This window comes from Tenrec ecaudatus, chromosome X (assembly GCF_050624435.1).
Source record: "Tenrec ecaudatus isolate mTenEca1 chromosome X, mTenEca1.hap1, whole genome shotgun sequence".
NCBI classification, from domain to species: Eukaryota; Metazoa; Chordata; class Mammalia; order Afrosoricida; family Tenrecidae; genus Tenrec; species Tenrec ecaudatus.
Genome location: NC_134548.1, coordinates 16,475,501 through 16,499,754, shown reverse-complemented (window position 1 = coordinate 16,499,754; position 24,254 = coordinate 16,475,501). Strand labels below are relative to the sequence as shown.

The 24,254-nt window shown below is 42.8% G+C and overlaps 1 protein-coding gene and 1 pseudogene across 2 annotated transcripts in view; both read left to right on the top strand.

Annotated features, from left to right (window-relative positions):
* The window catches only part of MAP7D2 (MAP7 domain containing 2), a 141,100-nt gene that overhangs the window by 41,006 nt on the left and 75,840 nt on the right, over positions 1-24,254 (top strand). For both annotated transcript variants that reach the window (XM_075538787.1, XM_075538786.1), the window contains exons 2-3: positions 18,415-18,492; positions 21,069-21,232. In XM_075538787.1, coding sequence (XP_075394902.1) covers positions 18,415-18,492; positions 21,069-21,232 — 242 coding nt within the window. The remainder of the gene's footprint in view (positions 1-18,414; positions 18,493-21,068; positions 21,233-24,254) is intronic.
* LOC142433038 (dnaJ homolog subfamily C member 17-like) lies at positions 3,711-4,614 on the top strand (annotated as a pseudogene).

The following is a 24,254-nucleotide window of genomic DNA, read 5'->3' as shown; positions in this document are numbered from 1 at the left end:
GCAGCAAATGTACAAATGTGCTTGACATAATGGATGTATGTATAGATTGTGATGATAGTTCTATGAGCCCTCAATAAAATGATTTTTTAAAAACCTGGGAATTTCATCAGTTATCTACTTTCATTCAGTGGTGTAGCCTGTTGCTCGATAGTTAGAGTGTGTGTCTCACATTCCTTAGTCCCTCTGTGCTTGTTACTTGCTGCTCTGGCCAGCATCAGGTTTAACAAAATCCCTGAATGTCCAACCTGGTCGGTTTGGAAATGCAGGGGCTATCCTGGCCAGTCTGTTGAGCCTGTGCTGTTCTGTTGGTGGCAGTGGGCTTAGTAAGTCCCAGAGTGAGTTGGCTGCAAGAGCCCCATGAGTCTCCACTGGGACCATTCAGGCAGAGCAACATAGCAGGAGGTGCATTAAGAGGTCAGAGATGTAGTCTGATGACGTAGGGTCATCTGGGGTGGACTATAAGTCACCCATGAAATAGTTGAGGCAGAGTAATACTGCAAGAGGTACAGCAGGTGATAGGTAAACCCAGTGGGCAGATTAGAAGACAGATGAACTCAAGACATCTGGATTACCCCATGAATTGTCACTGGAATAGTTCAGGCAGAGTAACGCTGGAGAAGTGCAGTAAGAGGTAACCACAGTGGTCAGAGATGAGTCTGATGACCTTGGAAACTCTTGGATGGACCATAACAGCTATAAGACAGTTCAGGCAGAGTCAGGCAGCAAGAGGTGCAGTGGCCGATAGGTAATCTCTGTGGTCAGATTGAGTGTCCAATGAACTTGAGTCATATTTGGCAACATGGATCAGAACCAATTTGACAGCAGTGAGGTTTTTTTTCAGTGATGTTTAGCTTGCCAGTGGTGGTCAAGTCATCTTGATTGGCCCATGAGCCATCGCTGGAAAGGTTCTTGCAGAGTATAGCAGCAAGAGGTAACCCCAATATTCAGAAATAGGGTGTCATATGACCTTAGGCCCTCTGGGGTTTCCCCAAAGCTTCCATAGATAAGTTCAGGCAAAGGAAGCAGAAAGAGGTACAGCAGGCGATAGGAAATCCTAGTGGACAGATTGGGAGTCCAATGAACTTGAGTCATATCTGGCAACATGAGTGTGTCAACCAATTTGACTGCAATGAGTTTTTTCCAGTGATGTTTAGCTTGCCAGTGGCAGACAGGTCATTTGAATTGGCCAATGAGTCATCCTTGGAATAATTCAAGTGGAGTAACACTGCAAGAGGTGCTGCAAATAATAGGTAAACCCAGTGGTCAGAACAGGAGTCTGATGAACTCAAATCATCTGGATTGGCCCATGAGCTACCACTGGAACGGTTCAGGCAGAGTAATACAGCAAGAAGTGCAGTAAGAGGTAACTGCAGTGGTCAGAGATGAGCCCGATGACCTTGGGCCACCTGGAGTGGCCCACAGTTCAGGCAGAGTAACACAGTAAGAGGTACAGCAGGTGATAGGTAATCCCAGTGGTCAGATTGGGGGTCCAATGAACTTGAGTCATTTCGATTGGCCCAAGAGCCATTGCTGGAACAGTTCTGACAGAGTATCGCAGCAAGAAGTGCAGCAAGAGGTAACTCCAGTAGTCAGAGATGAGGCGTCTGATGACCTTCGGCCATCTGGGATGGCCACAAGCCCTCCATAGAACAGTTCAGGCAGAGTAAAACAGCAAGAGGTGCAGCAGCCGATAGGTAATTCCAGTGGTCAGATTGGGAGTCCAATGAACTTGAGTCCTATCTGGTTACATGAATCCAAACCAATTTGACTGCAGTGACTTTTTATCCAGTGATGGTAAGCTTACGGGTAACAGTGAAGTCATGTGAGTTTGCGGATGTGCCATCCCTGGAACAGTTGAGACAGAGTTACACAGCAAGAGATAAAGCAGGCGATAGGTAGACCCAGTGGTCACATGAGGAGTGCGATGAACTTGAGTCATTTCAAGTGGACCGTGGCCATCACTGGAATTGTTCAGACTGAATATGGCAGCACAAAGTGCAGCAAGATGTAACCCCAGTTTTTAGAGATAGGTTGTCTGATGTCCTTGGGCCCTTTGAGGTGGCCCACAGGCCCTCCCTAGAACAGTTCAGGCAGAGTCAAACAGCAAGTGGTGCAACAGGTGACAGGTAATTCCAGTGGTCAGATTGGGAGTCCAATGAACTTGAGTCATGTCTGGCAACATGAATCCGAACCAATTTGAATGGAGTGAGTTTTATTCTAGTGACGTTTAGATTGGAGGTGACAGTCAGAGGCAGAGGTGCCTAAGGTCGTCTGAGTTCTCATTGTCTGGAGGCTCAACATGGCTGCTTCTCAAGCTGGCAATTGGTGTTGGCCGTTGGTTCGAAACATGACCATGGCTGTTGGTTGGAGCACTTACCAGTGATCTCATTGGACACTGACATGTGACCTGTGTGCCTTGGAATTCCCAGAGCCCAATGAGAAATCCCAAGAGCTAGCATTCTAAAAGGGTTCAATCATCCCATTGTAAAGATGGAGTATGGATTGTGATAAGAGTTGTATGAGCCCTCAGTAAAGTGATTTTCAAAATTAAAAAAAAAAGATGGAGAGCTCCTGGCTTAGATAGTGTTAAGAGGCCAGGTCACCGGTCCAACGGTGAAACAGAATACTCTTCTTTTGATGCTGGTTCCAGGATTATGAGCAATGTGTATTAAAACTAATATGGGTTTATTATGCAGTAGGAATGTGTCTGAGAACATTTTAGTCACCAAGCCCCATGTCATACCTTATACCAAGTAGGGTAGAGATTATGTAGGCATCTAAGCCAGAATCTATCTAGGAGATCGCAGGCATCCATATATATTTTTTAACCCTCCTATGTGTTTCCATTGTATAGTCAAGATGAAGAGCAAGTACTCTGTGAGAAACGTGCACACAGATTGCCCAGGAGCTGTGAGCGAATTTTTGTGCCAGAGCCCATGATGGGGTCTGTGACTGTTTTCCCTTAAAAGAAACAGAGGTCTTCTCAGAGGATATGAGAAGTCTCCATTGGACTCCATATTTCATGACTTCTTCATTCCTGGTCGCCTTTCTTTTCTATGCACCTTACAACTGCTGGGGTGTAATAGGGAAGGTTATTTTAAAATTAATGCAATTGATTTCTAAAATTCAAATGGCAGCTTGTTTCCCTTAAAACTTTTCAGTTTAATAATGGTTCTTAGCAGTATGATAAATAATTGGCTATTATCAACTCATAAATATTGTAGTAGGAGAATGCCTGAGATTGAGAAAAATAATTTCAAAATTAGTTTAAAAACTGCATTGTTGCAGCCTTGAGGATACTGGAAGTTTTTCAAAGCAAGGCCAGATCAGTGAAGTATGAGATTCTATGCTGTTCTGTTCATTTAAAATGGTGTTTGGCTGCTAAATAACCCTGCTTTCTCATTTAAACCCTGCTTTAGTGGTTGGTTACCTAGGAAAAGGCTTTGGTTTCAAGTTGCACCTTTACCTTAATATCTTGCCCTGGGAAACATTCAGTCAAGGGAAGAATAGGGGCAGTGCTGACATGGGCATCTCTTCCCTTTGCCTCTCTCTTGGGAGAGTTTCTTCTCCTCCTCCTTTTGGAACCTTCTCAGGACTTCACAGTTGGGCCAGGTAATGTTTTTCAACCAAAGTTTCTATTTTAAGGTGATTGTAGATTCACATACAGTTGTAAGAATTAACAGAGTACAAACCGACTCAGGGGGGGAACCATGGCGGTGACCAAGGAGCTCTTACAGATGGACCTGTACGCGCTGCTAGGGATCGAAGAGAAGACAGAAAAGAGGTGAAGAAGGCATACAGGCAGAAGACCCTCTCCTGCCACCCTGACAAAAACCCGGATAATCCTTGTGCAGCTGAACTCTTCTACCAGCTCTCTCAGGCCTTGGAGGTTGCCAACGGCCAACACCAATTGCCAGCTTGAGGATGCTACAGCCAGGGCTGCCTATGACAAGGTCTGGGAAGCCAAGAAGCAGGCAGCAGAGAGGACCCAGAAACTTGATGAGAGGAGGGAGAAGGTGAAGCTGGACCGGGGCGGCCAGGCCCACTGCAGTGAGGAGAAGGAGGAGAGGCGCAGCACCTGGACGCTGGAGCAAGAGATTGAACACCTATGAGAAGAGGGTTCCCAGCAGCTGGAGGAACAGCAGAAGCTGATCCAGGAGCAGATATGGCACGAACGGGAGCAGAGGTGGGGAGGAAAAGCAGAGCATACCGAAGGCAAAGGAACCCTCAAACGCAAGCTGAAATGGAAGTGCAAGAAGGAGGGTGAGTTCCGAGGTGGTCACTCCGAAGGCGTGCTCCTGCGGCTCTTCCAGAAGTATGGTGAGGTGCTTGTATGGTGAGGTGCTCTCCAGGAAGAAGCCCGGTGCTGCAGTGGTGGAGTTTACAACAGTCAAAACTGCGGAGCTAGCTGTCCAGAATGAGGTGGGGTTGGTTGATAATCCCCTGGAGATTTCTGGGTTGGAAGGGCAGCCCCAGGGCACTGGGGGCTGCAGCCACCCAGGACTGTCATAAGGCTCAGTGCCATCCCAGCTGGACTATGAGAACCTCGTCATGATGCGCATGGGCCAGGCAGCTGAGGGGCAGCAGGAGGATGAAGAGGGGCCGCCCACATAGCCCCAGGCGCCAGCCGCTCCTACAATACAGCCCTTTTCTGAAACATCACCAATAAACTTAAAAAAATTTTTAAAAAGAATTAACAGAGAAATCCTGTGTACAATATAGCCCATTCTAATAGTGGGGACATCTTTGAGAACAATAATACAGTGTCACAGCCTGATATTGGTATTGATGCAGTCAAGGTAAAAAGACCTCACAGTACCACCTACTTCCCTCTTGTCCCCTTTCCTTGCCCCTGGCTACCTCAGATTTGTTTTCATAGAGTCCAAAGGGAAAATTGTGCCCTTGGCTTTAAAAGGGAGAAGATAAAAGCATACATACAAACAAGTGCTTGAATCAAAGGATACTTTACTAGTTAGTAAAAAGTACCCACTCTAGGATTTGGGCCATGCACAAAGAAGACATCTTTTGAAACAGACTTCAGCATGAACTCCATGTATATTGTGTCTTTGAAGAAGGTCCCCAGTGCTTAGTGTGTTCATGCTCAGTGCTTAGTGTGTTCATGCTAACAGCACTTGCTTAGGATCTGCTCATCAGAATACTTCATATTCAACCATTTCAAGAGACAGTATATGATCAAGAACCGATGGTACTGAGGGAAGAAATCCAAGCTGCATTGAAGGCATTAACAAATAAAACTCCACGGATGGTCAGAATACTAATAGAAATATTTCAGCAAGCTGATGAAGCACTGGAAGCACTCATTCACTTATGCCCTGAAATTTGAATGACAGCTATTTGGCCAACAAGCTGGAAGAGATCTATATTTGTACCCATTCCAAAGAAAGGTAACCCAGTAGTATGCAGAAATTATCAAACAGTATTATTAATATCACATGCAAGTAAATTTTTGCTAGAGATAATTCAACAAAAATTTCAACAGTACATTGATACAGGGAATTTCCAGAAATACAAGCTAGATTCAGAAGAGGATTTGGAACAAGGGGTATCATTGCTGATGTCAGATGGATTTTCCCTCAAAGCAAGGAATACCAAAAAAAAAGTCTACTTGTGTTTTATTGATTTTGTAAAAGTGTCCAACTGTGTGGACCATAACAAACTATGTATGGAAATCCCAGAATACTTCATTGCATTCATGCAGTTAAGTGAACAGAACAAGGGAATACTGTATGATTTAAGTGCTTCAGGGCTGTATCCTCTCACCATATTTGTTCAATCTGTATGCAGAGCAAATTACCACAGAAGTTGGACTATATGAAGAACATAGTATCAGGATTGGAGAAAGGCTTATTAGCAACCTTCGATATGCATATGAATGACAACCTTGTTTGCTCAAAGTAAGGAGGACTGTAAACACTTGCTAATGAAGGTCTAGGATTGCAGCCTTCAATATATATTACAACTCAATGTAAGGAAAACAAAATTCCTCACAACTGGACCAATAGATAACATCATGATAAAGGGAGTAAAGATGGAAGTTGTCAAGGAGTTAATCTTATTTTAAACACCAGTCAAGAGATCAAAGGACACATTACATTGGGTAAATCTGTTGCACAAGACCTCCTTAAAGTATTGAAGAACAAGGACGTCACTTTGAGGACTAAAGTTTACCCGATCCATGCCCTGGTGTGTTCATTAGCCTCATATGCATTTGAAAATTTTACATTGAATAAGCAAGCTGAGAATAGATGTATCTGAATTATAGTGCTGGCAGAGAATATTGAAATATCATGGACTGCCAAAGGAACAAAGAGATCTGTCTTGGAAGAGGTGGAGCCAGGATGCTCCATAGAAGCAAGCATGGTGATATTTTGGACATGTTATCAGGAGAGACCAGTCCCTGGAGAAGGACATCATTCTTAGTAAGGTGGAAGTGGCAGCAAGAGTGGAAGACTGTTTCATTGACACAATGGCTGCAACAATGGGCTCAAATATAACAATAATTGTCAGGATAGTGAAGGACCAGGCAGTATTTCATTCTGTGGTGATGTAGTGGATACACGTTGGGTTGCAATCTGCAAAGTCGGTAGTTCGAAAACGCATTCTCCTTCCCATAATCAGTTACAGTGTCAGAAACCCACATAAGTAGTTCCAACCTGTCCTATAGGGTCACGATGAGTCGTCATCAACTCGATGGCAGTGAAGTTTTTTATTTTTTATTAAAAGATCATTTTACTGGGGACTCTTAGAACTCTTGTTACAATCCATACATTGATTGCATCAGGCATGTTTGTACATATATTTGCCTTCCTTCATTTCTAGACATTTACTTTTTATTGAGCTCTTGGTGTCAGCTCCTCATTTTTCCCTCCCTCCCTTCCCCACCCTCATACCCCCTTGATAGATTATAAATTATTATGTTCATACCTTACACCAACGGCTGTCTCCCTTCCCCAGTGTTTTCTGTTGTTCTTCCCCCTTTCTCCCCTCTTCTCCCCCCCTTCTCCCTACCTTTCTGGTCTCACTCTCTATTCCCTCTCTTGTTCCTGGATTCTGTGTGTTGTGAGCCCCCATATCTTTTCTATACCTGTGTTCATGCCCTGGTCTAGTCTGAATTGAGAAGAAGTACTGGGGTCATGATAGTGGGGGGTGAGGAAGTCTCAAGGAACCAGAGGAATGTTGTGTGTTTAATCGATGCTTTACTGCACCCTGATTGACTCATCCCTTCCCTATGGCCCCTCTGTGTGTGGGGGGGGGGGGGCGGGGGTTGTTCCATTGTTCATAGATGGATTTTGGGTCTCTGCTCTACCCTCTCTCATTCTCAACAATGTGTTTTTGTTTGTTTGTTATGTGTCTTCTGATGCCTATTATCTGATCCTGGTGACTCCTTATGATCGCACCAGTGGTGTGCTTCTTCCATGTGGGTTTGTTGTGTCACTGCTGAATGTCCGCTTATTTAACTTAAAGTCGCTAAGACCCCAGATGCTATATCTTTAGTGGTCATGCAGCCCCTACCACAGTGCACCAAACGATGAGGGTAACCTGACCATATGGAGGAATACATAAAAGGAGACGGCTACAGGGCTGGTCCTAACCAGCCAATCTGACTTTATCCCTAGAAATATAGGTGACAGAGAACAACACTAAACCTACAGGTTCAGGAGAGAGGCCAGCATGCCATGCTCACACAGAAGCAGACCAGGAAGGAAGAGGAGAAAGGGTCAGCCAGTCTGGACCCCATGCTGGCACACCAGGCCCAGAGGATGACATGCCCTGCGGGGAGCAGCTGGGACACAGAGGGGACTGTGAAGCCATCAACAGCTTGTGTCATGCTGTCCCCTTACTGGAGCAGACTGTGACAGAGGACAATTCTGGGGTCACACAGCAGGAAGGTAGTGCGGTCCAATGGTGCAAACCAAGATGTGAACATAACAGATCAGCAATTAGAGCAAATCAAAGCTACAAAGCCCCTGAACAGCCCCCAAAATGGACATTAGGTTCCCAGAGATTCCCCCATAACCAATGGAGTGATAGTCATGAAGGTCAGCTAATAGACCTGGAATTATGTATATTTTTTCTTCTCTTTTTTCAGTAAGATAGGCATGGGAAGCAAGCCCAAGGAGAAAGCAGCAGAACCCAGGGGGACTTGTGGGGTGAGGGTGGTGGGGGAAGGATGCAATGAGCAGGCAGTGCCATAGACAAGGGAACAACTGGGGAATTAGAGTCAACAAGGAGGTGAAAAAGATCCTGAGAATGTTGGAGCAACAGCAAACTAGCTAAGAGGAAGTTCATAGGTATGTACAGATATAAATACATTAATCCACAAAAATAGAGGTATTGGCCTATGTACATATATTTGTATGGCAATACACTGGGGAAGTAGACAGACTTTGTGCCCTCAATATAAGAACATTTTGTTCTAACAAATTGGCTTTCTGACATGCTCACCCTCCTGACATAATCGCTGAAGACAAAACAGGTGCATAAGCAAATGTAGTGAAGAAGGCGGATGGTGCCTGGCTGTAAAGAGATGGCAGTGAGGTTTTGAGTCCATAGGTTTACTATGAGTGCGAAGCGACTTGACAGCATCTAAAAACAATTGTGAAAGTGGTATATGCTGGGGATTTTCTCAAATTTCAACAACAAATTGTTGAATTATATTAATACATGTAGTCTGCAGTCTCAGGACTGCCTGAGCCAGCAACAAATTTGGCAAATAAGCTCCCAAGAACCAAAAGAAAAGGTGCCGAGTAATCAGACTCAACAGTGGCCAGTTTGGGGATGTGAGTACTTTCCTGGGCTACCTTTTCCTATATTCACCATTTATTGATCGCCTACTTCATGCCATGCACTGTACTCCACAAATGCTCATTTTCACAATACTCAAGTAGGTGGATACACCCCATCTTACAGATGAGGAAATGGAGGCACAGAGAGAAAACTCTGCCCAAAGCTTAAAACAGCTTGGGTTGAGCCCAGCCTGACTGACTTCCACGATAACTGCTATCAACATAATCCTGAGAGGAAGGGTTCCTAGGAAGGAGCTAAGTGTCCACAAGCTTGCTGCTGGTTATACTGGGAGGCAAATATTAGGGTGGTAAAAATGTGCTTGTGTGGGTTCAATCAAATCTCCGCTCCAGCATTTACTAACTGCCTTTGAAGAGGCTTAACCTTTTAAGCCTCTTTTTGATTATTTATTTATTTTAAACATTTTATTGGGAGCTCTTGATGTGATTATTTAAAGTGATTGTGAATAATATCTGTGTTATAAGGACAAAAGCCTTCGTGTACTGTAGGGTAAGCACTGGACCACTATCTGCAAAGAGAGTTGTTCAAATTAACCAGCTGCTCCATGGGAAAAAGACAAGGCTGTTTGCTCTTATAAAAATTTAGTCACAGTGTTTATTTATTTATTTTAAAAATAATTTTATTGGGGGCTCACACAACTCATCACAGTCCATCCATTGTGTCAAGCACATTTGTACATTTTTTGCCATCATCATTTTCAAAACATTTTCTTTCTACTTGAGCTCTTGGTATCAGCTTCTCATTCTCCCCTCCCTACCACCCTTCATCCCTCATGAACCCTTTTTTAAAAAATAAATCTTTTTATTGGGGCTCATACAACTCTTATCACAATCCATACATACATCAATTGAGCAAAGCACCCTTATACATTCGTTGCACTCATCATTCTCAAAATTCGCTTTCCACTTGGGTTCCTGGAATCAGCTCGGTTTCCTTTTTTTCCCCTCCCCGTCCCTCCCCGCTCTCTCCTTCCCCCTGCTCCCTTAATAGTTTATAAATAATTATTTTATCTTATCTTACACTGCCTGGCGTCTCCCCTCACCCACCTTCCCATTGCCCATCTGCTAGAGAGGAGGTTACACATAGATCTCCAAGATCGGTTTTCCCTTTCTACACCCCCTTCCCTCTCGGTGTCGCCACTCCTACCGCTGGTTTTGAGGGGTTCGTCTGTCCTAGATTCCCTGTGTTTCCAGATCCCTACTGCACCACTGTACGTCCTCTGGCATAACCAGGTCCGCAAGGTAGAATTGGGGTCATGATAATTGGGAGGGGAGGAAGCGTTCAAGAACTAGAGGAAGGTTTTGAGTTTCATTGTTGCTACACTCAACCCTGAGTGACTCATCTCCTCCCCACTACCCCTCTGCAAGGGATGTCCAGCTGTTTACAGATGGTCATTGGGTCCCCATCACGCACTCCCCCTCATTCATGGTGATGTGATTCCCCCCATCCCCGCCTTTGTTGTTTGAGCCCTGGTCTCCTCTGCCCTTCACGATCACCCATGTTGGTGTGCTGCTTCCGTGTGGGCTTTGTTGCTTCTGCCCTAGATGGCCGCTTGTTTGCTTTCAAGCCTTTAAGTTCCCAGACGCTATATTTCTCAGTAGCCGGGCACCATCAGCCTTCTTCACCACACTTGCTCATGCACACCTTCGTCTTCAGCGTTTATGTGAGGAAGGTGATCACACAATGATTGTTTTTGTTCTTTGGTGTCTGCTGCCTGGTCCATTCAACACCTTGTATTCGCTTAGGCTGTGTGCTTCTTTTCTGTGGGTTTTGTTGCTTCTGAGTTAGATGGCCACTTGTTTGCCTTCAAGCCTTTAAGACCCCAGACGCTATATCTTTTTGATAGCTGGGCACCATCAGCTTTCTTCACCACGTCTGCTTATACACACGTCTGTCTTCAGTGAACCCTTGATAATTTATCAATTATTTTTTCCCATGTCTTACACTGACCGATGTCTCCCTTCACCAACAAGGAAAAAAAATTTAGTCACAGAAACCATATGAGGAAATACTACTCTGTCCCACAAGATTACTTTGAGTAGAAATTAATTGACAGCGGTTAGTTTGATTTTAGTGTATCATTAGGTAAAGCTGAAAAGGAGAATATAAGTATAAAACTGAGTATGTATTAAACATCTGATAAATAAAGTTAACAGGGTCATAAGCATCACTGTGGCTTAGTTATGTCCCTTATATTTACACAGCAATGGAAATATAAATACACAGTATGTATTTAAGCACTTAAGGATCCCTGGTAGTATAGAAGTTACATATTGGACTGCTAACCACTAGGTCAACGGTTTTAAACCAACAGCTGCTCCATAGGAGAAAGAGCTTTCTACTTCTATAAAGAGTTACAGTCTCAGAAACCCACAGGGCAGTTCTATCATGTCCTATAGGGTCACTGTGAGTCAGAATTGACTCATTGGCAGTGAGTATTAAGTACTCAGAAAGTATTAATGGTCATGAACATCAGTATTGCCACCACCCCTCCATCATCACTGCTACTACTGTAATCTAGGACTCCCTCTACCCCATTTGTTCTCTAGACTCAATATCTTCAAATTGATTCAGGCCTCAGTGGGCAATCCATTCTTCCTGGTATCTCAGGAACTCCAGCCTCCCAGGTTGGGTCCCTGACAGGTATCTGTTGTACTAGTGATGGAGGTCTGTGCTAATCATGGGTCAATGCATTTGTCAAAACTCATCAATTGTATACTTTCAATGTATATATTTTAGTGTGTGTAAATTATAGCTATTTTTAAAGCAACAACAAATAGAAAAGGCAAAATGCAGTATTGGCCAACCTGCCATATGTCATTAGTGCCCAGGGGTACATAGATCGACCCTAGCTCTCCCAGGCAGCCACATCCTCACTGTGGCCTCATGAAGAAGTAGCAGTGTGGGAGAGAGGAGGATATGTCCACTAGGAAAGCCAGCATAAGTATAATTTACTTGTGCACATGCACATTCTTTATATGCTTTCATTTCTGTGTACATATCAGGGACATATCTAAGCCATCATGATGATGATGATGATACTATGTATATAAAGGAGGGAGAGAGAGAATAAAGCTTTTGTTTATATACAGTTAGCTTGAGTGGTTTTGCTTCTTTAGAGAACATAGCCTAAGATGGGTATCTTGTAGAAGTGCTTGGCACACTGACTGTTTAGAGTTGGCTTCCTTTCCCTTGAAGATATAACAGAATTTAGACAAAAAGTCATGGCAGACACTTGATGGGCATAAGTGATGGAATCAGAAATCCTATACTCCAGTCTTCCCAAAATTTACCTAGGAACCCACTTGTAGCCACAAGCCTAACCTGCCAACTCTGCCTATCTTAGGTTCATCAGGCCCCACAACTCTCCAAGCTAGGAGAAGCCTTCAGCCTCATATCTGACTCATAGACTTGGCACTTGCCCAAGCTTGGACTTACCTGCTTTTACAACTGTGTGAACCATTCTCATAATATACATTTTTCTATATATACATATATAAGCTTCACTGCTTTTGCTTTTCTCGAGAACCAACCTAAGACATGGTACTGAGACACACTCTCAATGCCAGAGTTGATGCCAACTCATAGTGACTTTATAGGACAGAGTAGAACTGTCCCTGTGCACTTTCCAAGACTGTGATTCTTTACAGAAGTAGAAAGCCCCATCTTTCTCCCTCAGAGTGACTGGTCATTTGGAATTGCTGACCTTGCAGTTAGCAGCCCAACATATAACCACTGTACCACCAGGGCTTCTTGAGAAACATGCTAGAGAAATCAAATCACAAGGCTGAGTTTTCAAACTTCGTTCTCAAGTGTGATTATATTTCCAAGGCGCTGATGACTATTTCCATTAGTACTGACAACTATATTTCTATTAGTAAAGAGGGCACTTTTAATCTATGGCCATGAGGTAGCAAAATATCACCACCAATAGATGAAGTACTAGTGAGAATTGAGGCTCTAGGTGATCATGTGTCTAATATTTTTCTGTAATTTTGTCAAAACCAGAAATATAGGTCCTTTTCTCCATCGAAGGCACATACAGCAGAATCCTGTACCTCCCACACCTATAGCATATATGCCTTCATCATCGGTCCAGCCACAGCAGCTCTTCAAGCTGGAGACCATCAAGGGCACTTTGAAACTCAGACATAGAAATGATTTCTTGGCACAAAAAAAATTCTCTTTAAACAACAAGAACAAAGCAAAAACATGTGTCTTCACTCAGTAATGATTGGTGTAGTCTAGTTTGTCCAACAACCTTCAGAGACCTCCAGCTTATTCATTAAATTTAACCCCATATCCTATCCCCGCTAAGAACTTTCCTTAAAGAAAAAAAGGCAAATGAATGTCTGTGGTTTCTAGGTGCTGTAAAATCACTTCTGACCCATAGCAGAAATGTATAAGTATTCTTGTTCTGATACTGTCCCAGCAATGTGGGAGATGTATATTGATACCCTGTGTGGACCTTGAGTGTAGTAGGTACTCAGCATAGCCTAATATGCCCCTTTATGAACTCAGCATTTATTGAATCCTTTCAATGTACAGGGAACCTTGCTAGGCCTTTTGGGGGCTTTAAGAATGAATTGAAATAGGTTCTGCTCTTTAGAAAGTAATATCCTGAAAGATGATTTGCAAAGGAAGCTGTGGAAAAGGGACAAGTAGGGGTGGAGCTACCTGTGCTTCAAACATACACTTCAGGACCTGAACCAGAGATGAATGGAGCCCACTGGTACTTAAAAGAGTGAAAGGGCACTTAAAAAATAATTTTATTGGGGGCTCGTACAACTCTTATCACAATCCATACATCCATCTATTGTATCAAGCATATTTGTACATATGTTGCCATCATCATTCTCAAAACATTTGCTTTCTACTTGAACCCTTGCTATCAGCTCCTCATTTTCCCCTCCCCTTCCCACTCCTCCCTCCCCGCATGAACCCTTGATAATTTATAAATTATTATTTTATCATATGTTACACCATCTGAGGTCTCCCTTCACCCACTTCTCTGCTGTCCGTCCCCCAGGGTGGAGGTTATATGTAGACCCTTGTAATATGTTCCCTCTTTCTCCCTCACCTTCCCTCCACCCTCCTGGTAGCGCCACTCAACACTGGTCTTGAGGGGTTCATCTGTCCTGGATTCCCTGTGTTTCCAGTTCCTATCTGTACCCATGTACATCCTCTGGTCCAACTGGATTTGTAAGGTAGAATTGGGATCATGATAGTGGGAGGGAGGAAGCATTGGAGAACTAGAGGAAAATTGTGTGTTTCATCATTGCTACACTGCACCCTGACTGGCACTTTTTAAATGCAGTTTTTGTGGTAAAATTTGGTGCCTTGGCTAATATTCAGGTCAGCTTATACTTGAATATATACGGTACTTGTGTGTGGTGTGTAGGACAGTAGATGATGCTACCTTGCTTCCTGAATCTTTATATCCATACCATAGTGTTAGCAGATTATTGAGTGTGGAGATGCTTAAAAATGCTAGTTGTTTTATAGACATTTCTGATATGAAGTTAGAATGCCCTACAACTGAGTGCATCTCCATCAATGGAACATATTCCCAGCTATTAATTAACCCTATAACGCTGAGCACGATGTTTTTGTAACATTTAATTATAACATTTATTATAAATCCATGGACGAAGGTGACAAAATGGTTACCTTTAAAAACATTGCAAATTTTATATTTTTAAATATATTTTTGTTGTTATATATATTGATAACTATGAAAGTAAAGAATAAAAACAAAAGAATTTTTTCCTGAAATTAAAAATTCAGGCGTTACAGGGTTAAGCAAACATTTGAGTTGCTTTCCTGAGTAAGGTGCTTGGGATTCAAAGATAAGGGAATAAGATGAGAGCTTAGAGCAGTGGTTCTCAACCTGTGGGTCAAGGCCCCTTTGGGGGTCAAATGACCCTTTCACAGGGGTTGCCCAATTCATAACAGTAGCAAAATGACAGTGATGAAGTAGTTATGAAAATAATTTTATGGTTGAGGGTCACCACAAAAGTGTGCGATATTAGGAAGGTTGAGAACCACTGCCTTAGAGGGGAAGGCTCAAATGGACAGGCTCAGTGGTGCAGTGACACAGTGGGGACACTAGGACATGAGGGGAGGGGGTACGAGGTAACATGTATGCGTTTTCACTTATTCTGCATGCCCATCCCGTGCTCGATTCTTGAGATTCAAAGAACAGCCACAGGGAGGCCTTTGTCCTGGCAAGGCAACCTAGTCTCAGGCAGTTTCTCCAAGAATGGACCCTAACCAGCAACTGCCTCAGAGCTTATTAGACAGTCACGGTTTCTGACCCATCCCAGGGTCACTGAATCAGAAAGTGAGCCCCAGTTATCTGTTTTCACTGTCCTTTTAGTTGGCTACTTTCCTGTAGTCAAAGAAACACTTTTGTAGGGCAATTGTCAATCCAGGCTGCAAATCCAGTCACATGGAATTTTCCAAAACACCCATGCCCAGGTCACTCCTACACCAGGTAAGTCAGCATGGGAGAGAAACACAAGCAGGGGCATTTTTTTTATCAGACCCTCCAACTTATTCCATTGTGTAGCCAAGGTGAAAAACAAGGAGCGCTGGAGAGACTTGCATTGAAACCAGTGTTTAGGTGCCCTGTGTTAATAGTTGCCCAGGAGGTGTGCATTATTTCCTGTGACAGAGACCAGAGAGGGACAAGTGGCCGCTTTCCTCTGAAGGAATCAGGGAGGGCTTCCCAGAGGAGGTGAGGGATTCCATATTTCGTGAGTTCTTCATTCCTGGTTCCTTTTCTGCGAATGAAAATAGCATGACTTGAACCAGGTGCACCTTAGTTTGCAAAGTAACTTTTTAACACTGTTTTAAAGAAGTCTTTTGTAGTTCATTTCCTAGTGCAGTATGTCGTTTGATTTCTTGAGGGTTGCGTCTGTGAATATTTATTGTTGATCTCAGTAAAATGAAATCTTTGATAACTTCAAATGTTTTCCTGTTTACCATGATTTTGCTTATTGGTTAAGTGTGAAGATTTTTGTTTTATGTTTATATGCAATCTTTATTGAAGACTATAGTCTTTGATCTTCATTAGTAATTGCTTTAAATCCTCTTTACTTTCAGCAAGCAAGGTTGTATTATCTGTGTAACACAGGTTGTTAATGAGTCCTCTTCCATTCCTGAGATCAAGAAATGACATATCTCTTTATTCCAGCTTATCGGGTTATTGTCTCTGGATGCCGTTTGAATAAGTAGAGTGGAAGGATACAACCCTGACACATATTTTTCCTGATTTCTTGGAAACCCTATGGGGCAGTTCTACTCTGTCTTAAATGGTTGCTATGTGTTGACATAAACTCAGTGGCAGTGGGTCTGGATACTTATGGTTTTGTTTTGATTTATTTTATGGTACTGATGGTGGACTACGATCACGCTGATAACAAAAATTTCAGGAAAGACCAGTTGAAGGTGTGACTCTTACCTTTTTCCACAAGGGGGCAGCTGCAAGACATGCATGTACACTAAACAAAAAGCCCTTTCTATGCAAAGCCTAGTTTAACATGTAATTGACCCTCTTTTTCTGTCCTCTGTTTAAAGATAATCGGAGCTGTTTTCACAGTAGAGCTTAGGCAGCAGACCTATTAACCAGTCGTGGGTGGTGCGGACAAGACAAAGCTTGGCTCTGGTCCTGCTTGGCCAAGATGGTGTTGGCACTGTGTTGTTATTTGGAGGCTTTGCTTTGCAACTTTTCACACAGAACTCATTTTTATTTATCAAAATATTGGTGTGGAGAATAGAACTTAAAAGTGTTTAGAGCAGCGGTTCTCAACCTGGGGGTTGTGACCCCTTTGGGGGTTGAACGACCCTTTCACAGGGCTCGCCTAAGACCATCGGAAAACACAGACATATTTCACAATATATAATTACATATTGTTTTGTGATTAATCACTATGCTTTAATTATGTTTAATTATGTTCAATTTGTAACAATGAAAATATAACTGCATATTAGATATTTATATGACGATTCATAACAGTAGCAAAATTATAGTTATGAAGTATCAATGAAAGTAATTTTATGGTTGGGGGTCACCACACATGAGGAACTGTATTAAAGGCTCACGATATTAGGAAGGTTGAGATCCACTGGTTTAGAGAAAAAGTGTTTATCTCGTTTCTCCCCTTCAACTAGCCCCTGGTCTCCTTTCGAGATTCTGTATGCTTCAGGACCACTGTGTTAGAGGTAGTAGACACAACTGGGCAAGGTCCAGAGGTGAATAAGTCCACTAAGTGACACTCTCCAGTTGGATCAATCTAGGTAAAGCTGAATAAAATCAGTGTATATGACCTTTATGAAGAGCTGCGGAGTGTAGAGCAGTGCAGGGGTGGAGGCCCTAGGGTCTTGAAGGCAGGAAGTTTACTCACAGGTGAAATGGGTAGAAGAAGGCATTTCAGGAAAAGTGGTAGAGATAAACTGGAATGATCATGAGACAAAGGGGGGCAATGCTAAGAGCAAACTGGGGAGATAATTTTGAGATCAATTTGTGGAGGGCTACAATTTATTGATGAGCGGATGAGTTGGGCCTTTCAGTTGTTGCGAATGTTGTTGGTAGCATCATACGATCGAGAGTTGTATTTAAAACTTGGAAGATAACTCTTTTCCGCTACTACTTGCTTTTCCACTGTTTCTCTTGAGCTTTTAATATCCATTATTGTCTAACCTAGGCTGTAGCACCAAACTGTAGTGGAGAATCACTGCAGTTCAGCACTAGTCATGCCCTCCCAGCTGTGTTCTCAAGTTCCATCAGGAAAGGGACTGGTTTGCTATGACAGCAAGACACACAATAATGTGAGTGTCACCTGTCCAAGGGAAAGCACGAAAGCCAGTTTCTCTAGAAAGTTGTTAAACATCACGTAGTTAATTTTAAGATAGGATAGTAAATTGGTTCTAATCTTAAAATAACAATGAAGATCATTTAATCTTTTCCCCCTTAGTTCATTTCTCCCCTAAATTTTAATCATTTTGTTGTTATTGTTGAAGTTGTACATAGCAAAGCATACACACATTCAACAGTTTCTACATGCACATTTTAGTGACATTGATTACACTCTTTGAGGTTCCATTCAGAAGTTGGCTGCTTTTTAAAATAAAAATGGTCAGTATCCATGTAATTATCATAACAAAATCTTGTCCACTTTTGTACTTTCTCCTTCCTCCAACTGGTTCTATTTCAAGAAAGGAAACTGGTGCCAGGGAGTCCAGGTAGACTTCTGTGCACACTGGCAGTGTCCTCTGTACTTCTAGAACTCTTCAGGGCCTGCATTGGGGACAGACGATTAGGCAAAGAACTTGAGCTTCTCTGACACTGGCTACTGCAGCATAGTCTGGTGGGTGAGTGTTGAAGCCATGGCTGCCCACCACTCAACTCTTGGGACTTGGCTGTGTTGGTAGAGAATGATGACTAAGGCCTCCTGTGGATGCAGTGGTGGTGATGGATGACACATATATATGTCAGAAACAGTGGCACTCAGCACACATGGGAAGGGTGTGGTCAGAGATGACTTCTCTCTGCAGCACTGTTGCATTGTGTTTTCTCTCTTGCAGGCATGGAAGGATTTTTAAAATCTGATGAGAGACAAAGACTAGCCAAAGAAAGAAGAGAAGAAAGAGAAAAATGTCTTGGTAAGTTGAGTATTTCGGATGTTTGGGTCTAAGGGAGTGGAGATATGTTGGTGTCTTGTCTAAAGATCCTCAGGCAGGAACTAAATTATGAATGCTTAGGAAGAGAACTGGGATGATCACAAGATAAACCTGAAGAATTGGGGGGAAACCCCAATAACTGGTATGTTCTTAAATATTACCCTATATGATTCTCAAAACAGTTAATAAATATTAAATATTTGCGGTGTTCTAAGCGCTGGGGTGGGGAACAAAGAAATAGTCCCTGCCTTCCACCTAGAAATTCCCCAGTGCTCTCACTCAAGTCCTCTCCAGGGTATCTAAATGGGCTGCCCTTAGGAGAACTTAGGAAATGACACATAAGTTATTTTCTGTGTTAGTATGGGAATCCCTGTTAAGAAAAGTCTCCGTACATCTCCCAGGTAGACAAGTAAGTCCATTGTGTTTTCCACAAACTGCTCTGAGGTACACAGTTGTTTTCCCTATTGAATTGAGACAAATGAGATGAAATAAGGCATTTTCAAATTCCTCTGGTAACCTTTCAAGCTTCAAACATTTCTTACAGCTCTATCTTGAGTTCTTTGTGTGTGCTCTGTGCACCCTCAGTGGATCAGAACCCTTGGATGTCACTCTCCTTCCTCTCCCTTTTCTTGCTCATCCATTACGCACACATTCAGCCATTTCCCTTCCCCATACATAATTTTTCTTAAGACAAACTTCTAAAATGGAAATAAGTTAGTACGAACATTTTTAGGGCTTTTGATAGACAAAACTTAAAAAACAAAAAAACCCAAACTCAGTGCCATTAAATCGATTCCAACTCATAGCGACCCTATAGGACAAAATAGAAATGCCCCCTTGGGTTTTTAAGACTGTAATGCTTTTCAAGAGTAGAAAGCATGGTTTTGAACTGCTGACCTTATGATTAGTAGCTGAACATGTAACCACTATGCCACCAGACAACCAGACTTCAAAAAGTTCATGGTAAAATTCTATTATCTTCAATTCTATTTTTGAGGTACCCACTCATATTTCCAAATTATTTTTCAGAAAGGCTGTTTCAGTTCATAGTAGCAATAGCTTTACCCTCTGCTTCAATTCTTTCAGAGACACTCTATTGACCACAGAATGAAATTCAAGCTCTAATATAGCTGCTGATCAGTGGCATACTGGTAAATGGTAAGCAGCTAGCTCTCTAGAAGGAAGACTCTTATTTGTACCTTTCACTGATGCATTAAATAAAAGTAATGAACTCTGGGGGCACAATGGGTAAGTGCTCTGCTGCCAACCAGAGGCTGGCGGTGCAAAACCAGCAGCTTCTCCGTGGGAGAAGGAAGCGGCAGTCTGCTCCCACCAATATTACAGCACGGGGAACCCCATGGTGGCAGTTCAGAATTGACTTCATGGCAATGAGTTTGGTTTGGGGTTTTTTTTGTTTTGTTTTATTTGGGTGGAAGTAAACAGTTAAGGTATTTGCTGACCTGGAAATCAACTTGTGAAAAATTAGTCACTGAAAGTTTTCAGGAGCACAATTCTACTCTGACACTCATGGGACTGACAGGAGTCACAGTTGGATCACGATGAACTGAGATGGTTAAAATAAATACCAGTAAGCACTTGTGTTAGTCTGGGTAGACTACAGAAACAAATCCATGGACACACATATGTGTATAAGAAAGAGATTTATATACAAGAGGAATTGAACATTGAGAAATCATCCAGCCCAGTCCAGATCAAGTCCATAAGTCCGATATTAACCCATATGTCCGATACCAATCTATAAAGTCCTCTTCAGACTCATGAAACACATGCAATTATGCCAAATGTAGAAGATCACAGGCCAGTGGGTAGAAAATCTTCGGATCCAGTGTCATTGGAAACATCTCTGCGCTGACAGGGGTCTCTGCATCAGGGTGGGTCCATGTGTCTTGTCAACTGCTATGGCTCCCAGGGTGTGAGCAGAGAGGCTCCCAAATCCAAGGAGGAAGTACCGGCTTTCCCAGAATTCTCAGGAGAAGGTCATGCCTACACAGAGACTTCATTGGCTATGATCTTATTGACAAACTAGGCTCCACCCCTACACACTTAATCCTCAAATTGACAGACGATTATATATCTACCACAGCACTACTGTCTTTCCTTTGAGAGGAGGAAAGTGAGGCACAGAGATGACATAATTAATGTTTCCAGGGTCACCCAAAGACAGTCAGCATACCTGTTTTCCAAAGCCCTTCCTCTTTATCACTGCCTTCTAGGCTCCCACCAGTTTCGATTTTGGTCTTCATCTTATATCTTCTGGACCTCTGGTGGTGCAGTGGTTACACATTGGACTTCAATCCACAACGTCTGCAGTTTGAAACCACCAGCTGCTCCTCGGGAGAAAGATGGGGCTTTCTAGACCCATAAACAGTTGTAGTCTTAGAAACTCACAGGGGCAGTTCTACCCTGCCCTATGGGATTGCTATGAGTCAGTATCGACTTGTTGGTAGTGATTATCTTAGATCTACAGTTTAGGTTGTAATCCAAAGAATGTGGGATGCTCTGGTTGTGACACGTATGTTTTGATTTGCTTTCCCCAGCTGCCCGAGAGCAGCAGATCCTGGAGAAACAGAAAAGAGCCAAACTCCAATATGAAAAGCAAATTGAGGAGCGTTGGCGAAAACTGGAGGAGCAGCGCCTAAGAGAGGACCAGAAGAGAGCTGCTGTGGAAGAGAAGAGGAAGCAGAAGCTCCGAGAAGAGGAAGTGAGCCCCTCAAACCCATCCCAGCCTTCCAGCCATTACCTTGTCCCTCACAGGCTTTGTGCTCAGGACATGACATATGCCCAGCTCTAGAATGTGACAAAGACTCCTGAGCCTTCTCCCTGGTGTCTTAGTATGCCTACTTCCACCAGCGTGGTGCCAGACAGTAAAAGCAGCTCTAGAACAGGAACAAAGATACTTCTTTATAAACTCTGGTTTATACATTCTGGTGTTAATTTGTTGTGTGACCCTGGACAACTTTGTTGTTTGCTTGCCTCTGAAGTAAGCAGGTTAGATTTGGTAGTGTCTGAGGCTTCTTCCAGGTCTAAGCTTCTCTCGTCCTAAGTAAAGATTTGGAGGTAGTTTTTGATAAATACTATAGACCTAGGGTTACACCCAAAGTTAACACTGGGAAGGGTTGTTGATAGGAATTTGGTGGGGTAGTGTGCTAGTCTGGGTACTTTAGAGAAACAAATCCCCAGAAACTCATGTATAAGAGAGGGTTTTATGTAAAGGTTAAGTGTGCATCAAGAAAATATCTCAACCCAGTGCTGCCCAAGCCCACAAGTCCAACATTAACCCATATGTCCAACACCAATCCACAAAGTCTTCCTCCATCTCACAAAACAGACGCAATGATGCTGACTGCAGGAGGAAAGCCGAGTCAGTGCATGTGTAAACATCTCAGCGCTGGCAGGGGTCTCCACATGGGTGCTCCAGCACCCAGGCCTGCATCGGGGTAGGTCCATGTGGCTTCTCCTTGGGGATATTTTACAGGAAGTGAGTCTTTCCAGCTGAAGCAGGGAACTAGTAAGGCAGCTGCACTCTGGTCTGACCATCACAAAGCAAGAGACCAGAGAAATAGAAAGGCAAGGCTCACTGAGCCATTTATCTCTCTCCCCTTCAATTAACCCCACATGTGTTTATCGGCCAGGTAGGCACAATAAACTAACTACCTCAATCCACCCCTTGCCAACTTGGCACCTATACATAATTCTTTAGCTTCACTATTGAAATTAAGTAACACCTACACCTTAATCCTATAATCCTTTGAATATGTTCCCCCACCTATGAAAGTTTGTAAGCCAACTACTTCATGCCTTTATCCCCCAATTTTGAGTATCCAATTTATATACTGCCCACTTACATCAACCCAGTTCTCTGAGAAGACAATCATAGTTTTCAACATGAAGAGTCTTCATTCCAGTTGGAACCTTGTAAAGTCTGCATCCATAAGCAAAGTCAAATCCGGACAGGCCATCCACGAAGTCAGCAACAATATGCCCTAGTTCGCAGGCTCAAAAGTCTCCAGCCTGTTGGGTTCTGGTCAACACAATGTGGGCTGCCTCACTCAGCCTCCACAGGGTGCCCATTGGTCACCTTGCCTTTAGACCAGGGGTCCTCAAACTTTTTAAACGGGGCTAGTTTACTGTCCCTCAGACCTGTTGGAGGGCCAGACTATAGTTTGTTTTTTTTTTTAAACTATGAACAAATTCCTATGCACATTGCACATATCTTATTTTGAAGTACAAAAACAAATGGGGCAAAAGCCCAGCGGCCTGGATAAATGTCCTCAGTGGGCCGCATGTGGCCCACAGGCCGTAGATTGAGGATGCTTGCTTTAGACCATGGGCTCTCACCAATACTCAACAAGCATAGCCCCCTCAGGCTAGGTCATGAACCTTAGGCCAATCCGCTCTCATCTTCTCCTTTTTTTCCCTGTAAACCGAGTCCACAGGTGTTAGTGGCCAAACTCAACCCATCTCTTTATTGCTGCATTTCTCCCACTTCCACTCAACAAGTAGATCCAGGTGGTCACCTAGCAAGCATTTTAGCCTGCTCTCAGGCTCCCTTTAACATTCAGTCCTAGAGGGGAGTTTTCGTCATGGTTTCAGATTTTTCCAAAGCAATGGCTAGGGCATGTATTTTCAAAGCTTTCTTTGCAGATGTGGCCTAAACCCATTTAAAGATAAAATTTTAATGGCTGAAAGAAAGTGGGCTTACAAACTTTCTATTTTCCTACTTCCCATATTTTCCCCAGAAAACCACTGAGTAAACAGAGTGGCTTTATCTGACCTCTGGCTAGACAAGAAAAACTACAATGAGGGAGAGGTCAAACAAACATCTACTCTCCATCTTATGATTTGTTTCTTCAGTACCCCACTCTTGGTACCATAATGTGCTAGTACGGGTACTTTAGAGAAACAAATCCACAGAAACTCATGTATAAGAGAGTTTTATATAAAGGTTAAGTGTGCATCAGCCTAAATTAATGGTTGTAATCTGAGTTAAGACTGGAGAGTATTGTTGAAAGGAACTTGGTGTTGTAGCCTGTGGGTTGTATCCTAAAATTAAGAATGGAAGGAAGTTGTTGATAGTTGATTGTATAGGCCTAGATGTTATAACTTACCATATATACTCAAGTATAAGCCAACCCAAATATCAGCTGAGGCACCTAATGTTACCACAAAAGCTGCATTAAAAACATGCTGAAGCTGATACCAAGGGCTCAAGTAGAAAGCAAATGTTTTGAGAATGATGAGAACAACAAATGTACAAATGTGCTTCACACAATGGATGTATATATGGATTGTGATAAGAGTTTAAGAGGCCCCAATAAAATGATTTTTTTAAAACGTGCTGGAAAAACTCGGCTTATACACAAGAATATATGGTAAATCTTACAGTGGATTGTTAATAGGGACTTTGTTGTAGAGGTTGGGAGATTATAACCTAAATTAAGCCTGGGAGGAGCTGTTAATGCAATTATGTGGAGTAGAACTATGCGTTATAACCCAAATTAAGAATAAAGAGCTTAAATGAAGAATAAAGAGGTTGTTGATAAGAATTTGGTAGTTGTTATCTACATTAAGTCCAAGAGGAGGTGGTTGTTAGGGACTTGGTGGTATAAACTAAGACGGAAAGGGTTTAGTAGGAAGTTGGTGGTATAGTAACCTAAGTCAAACCTGTTGTTATTTGTAAGTTTCTGTGAAGTTGTCTCCAACCCATAGGTGACCCTATGCAC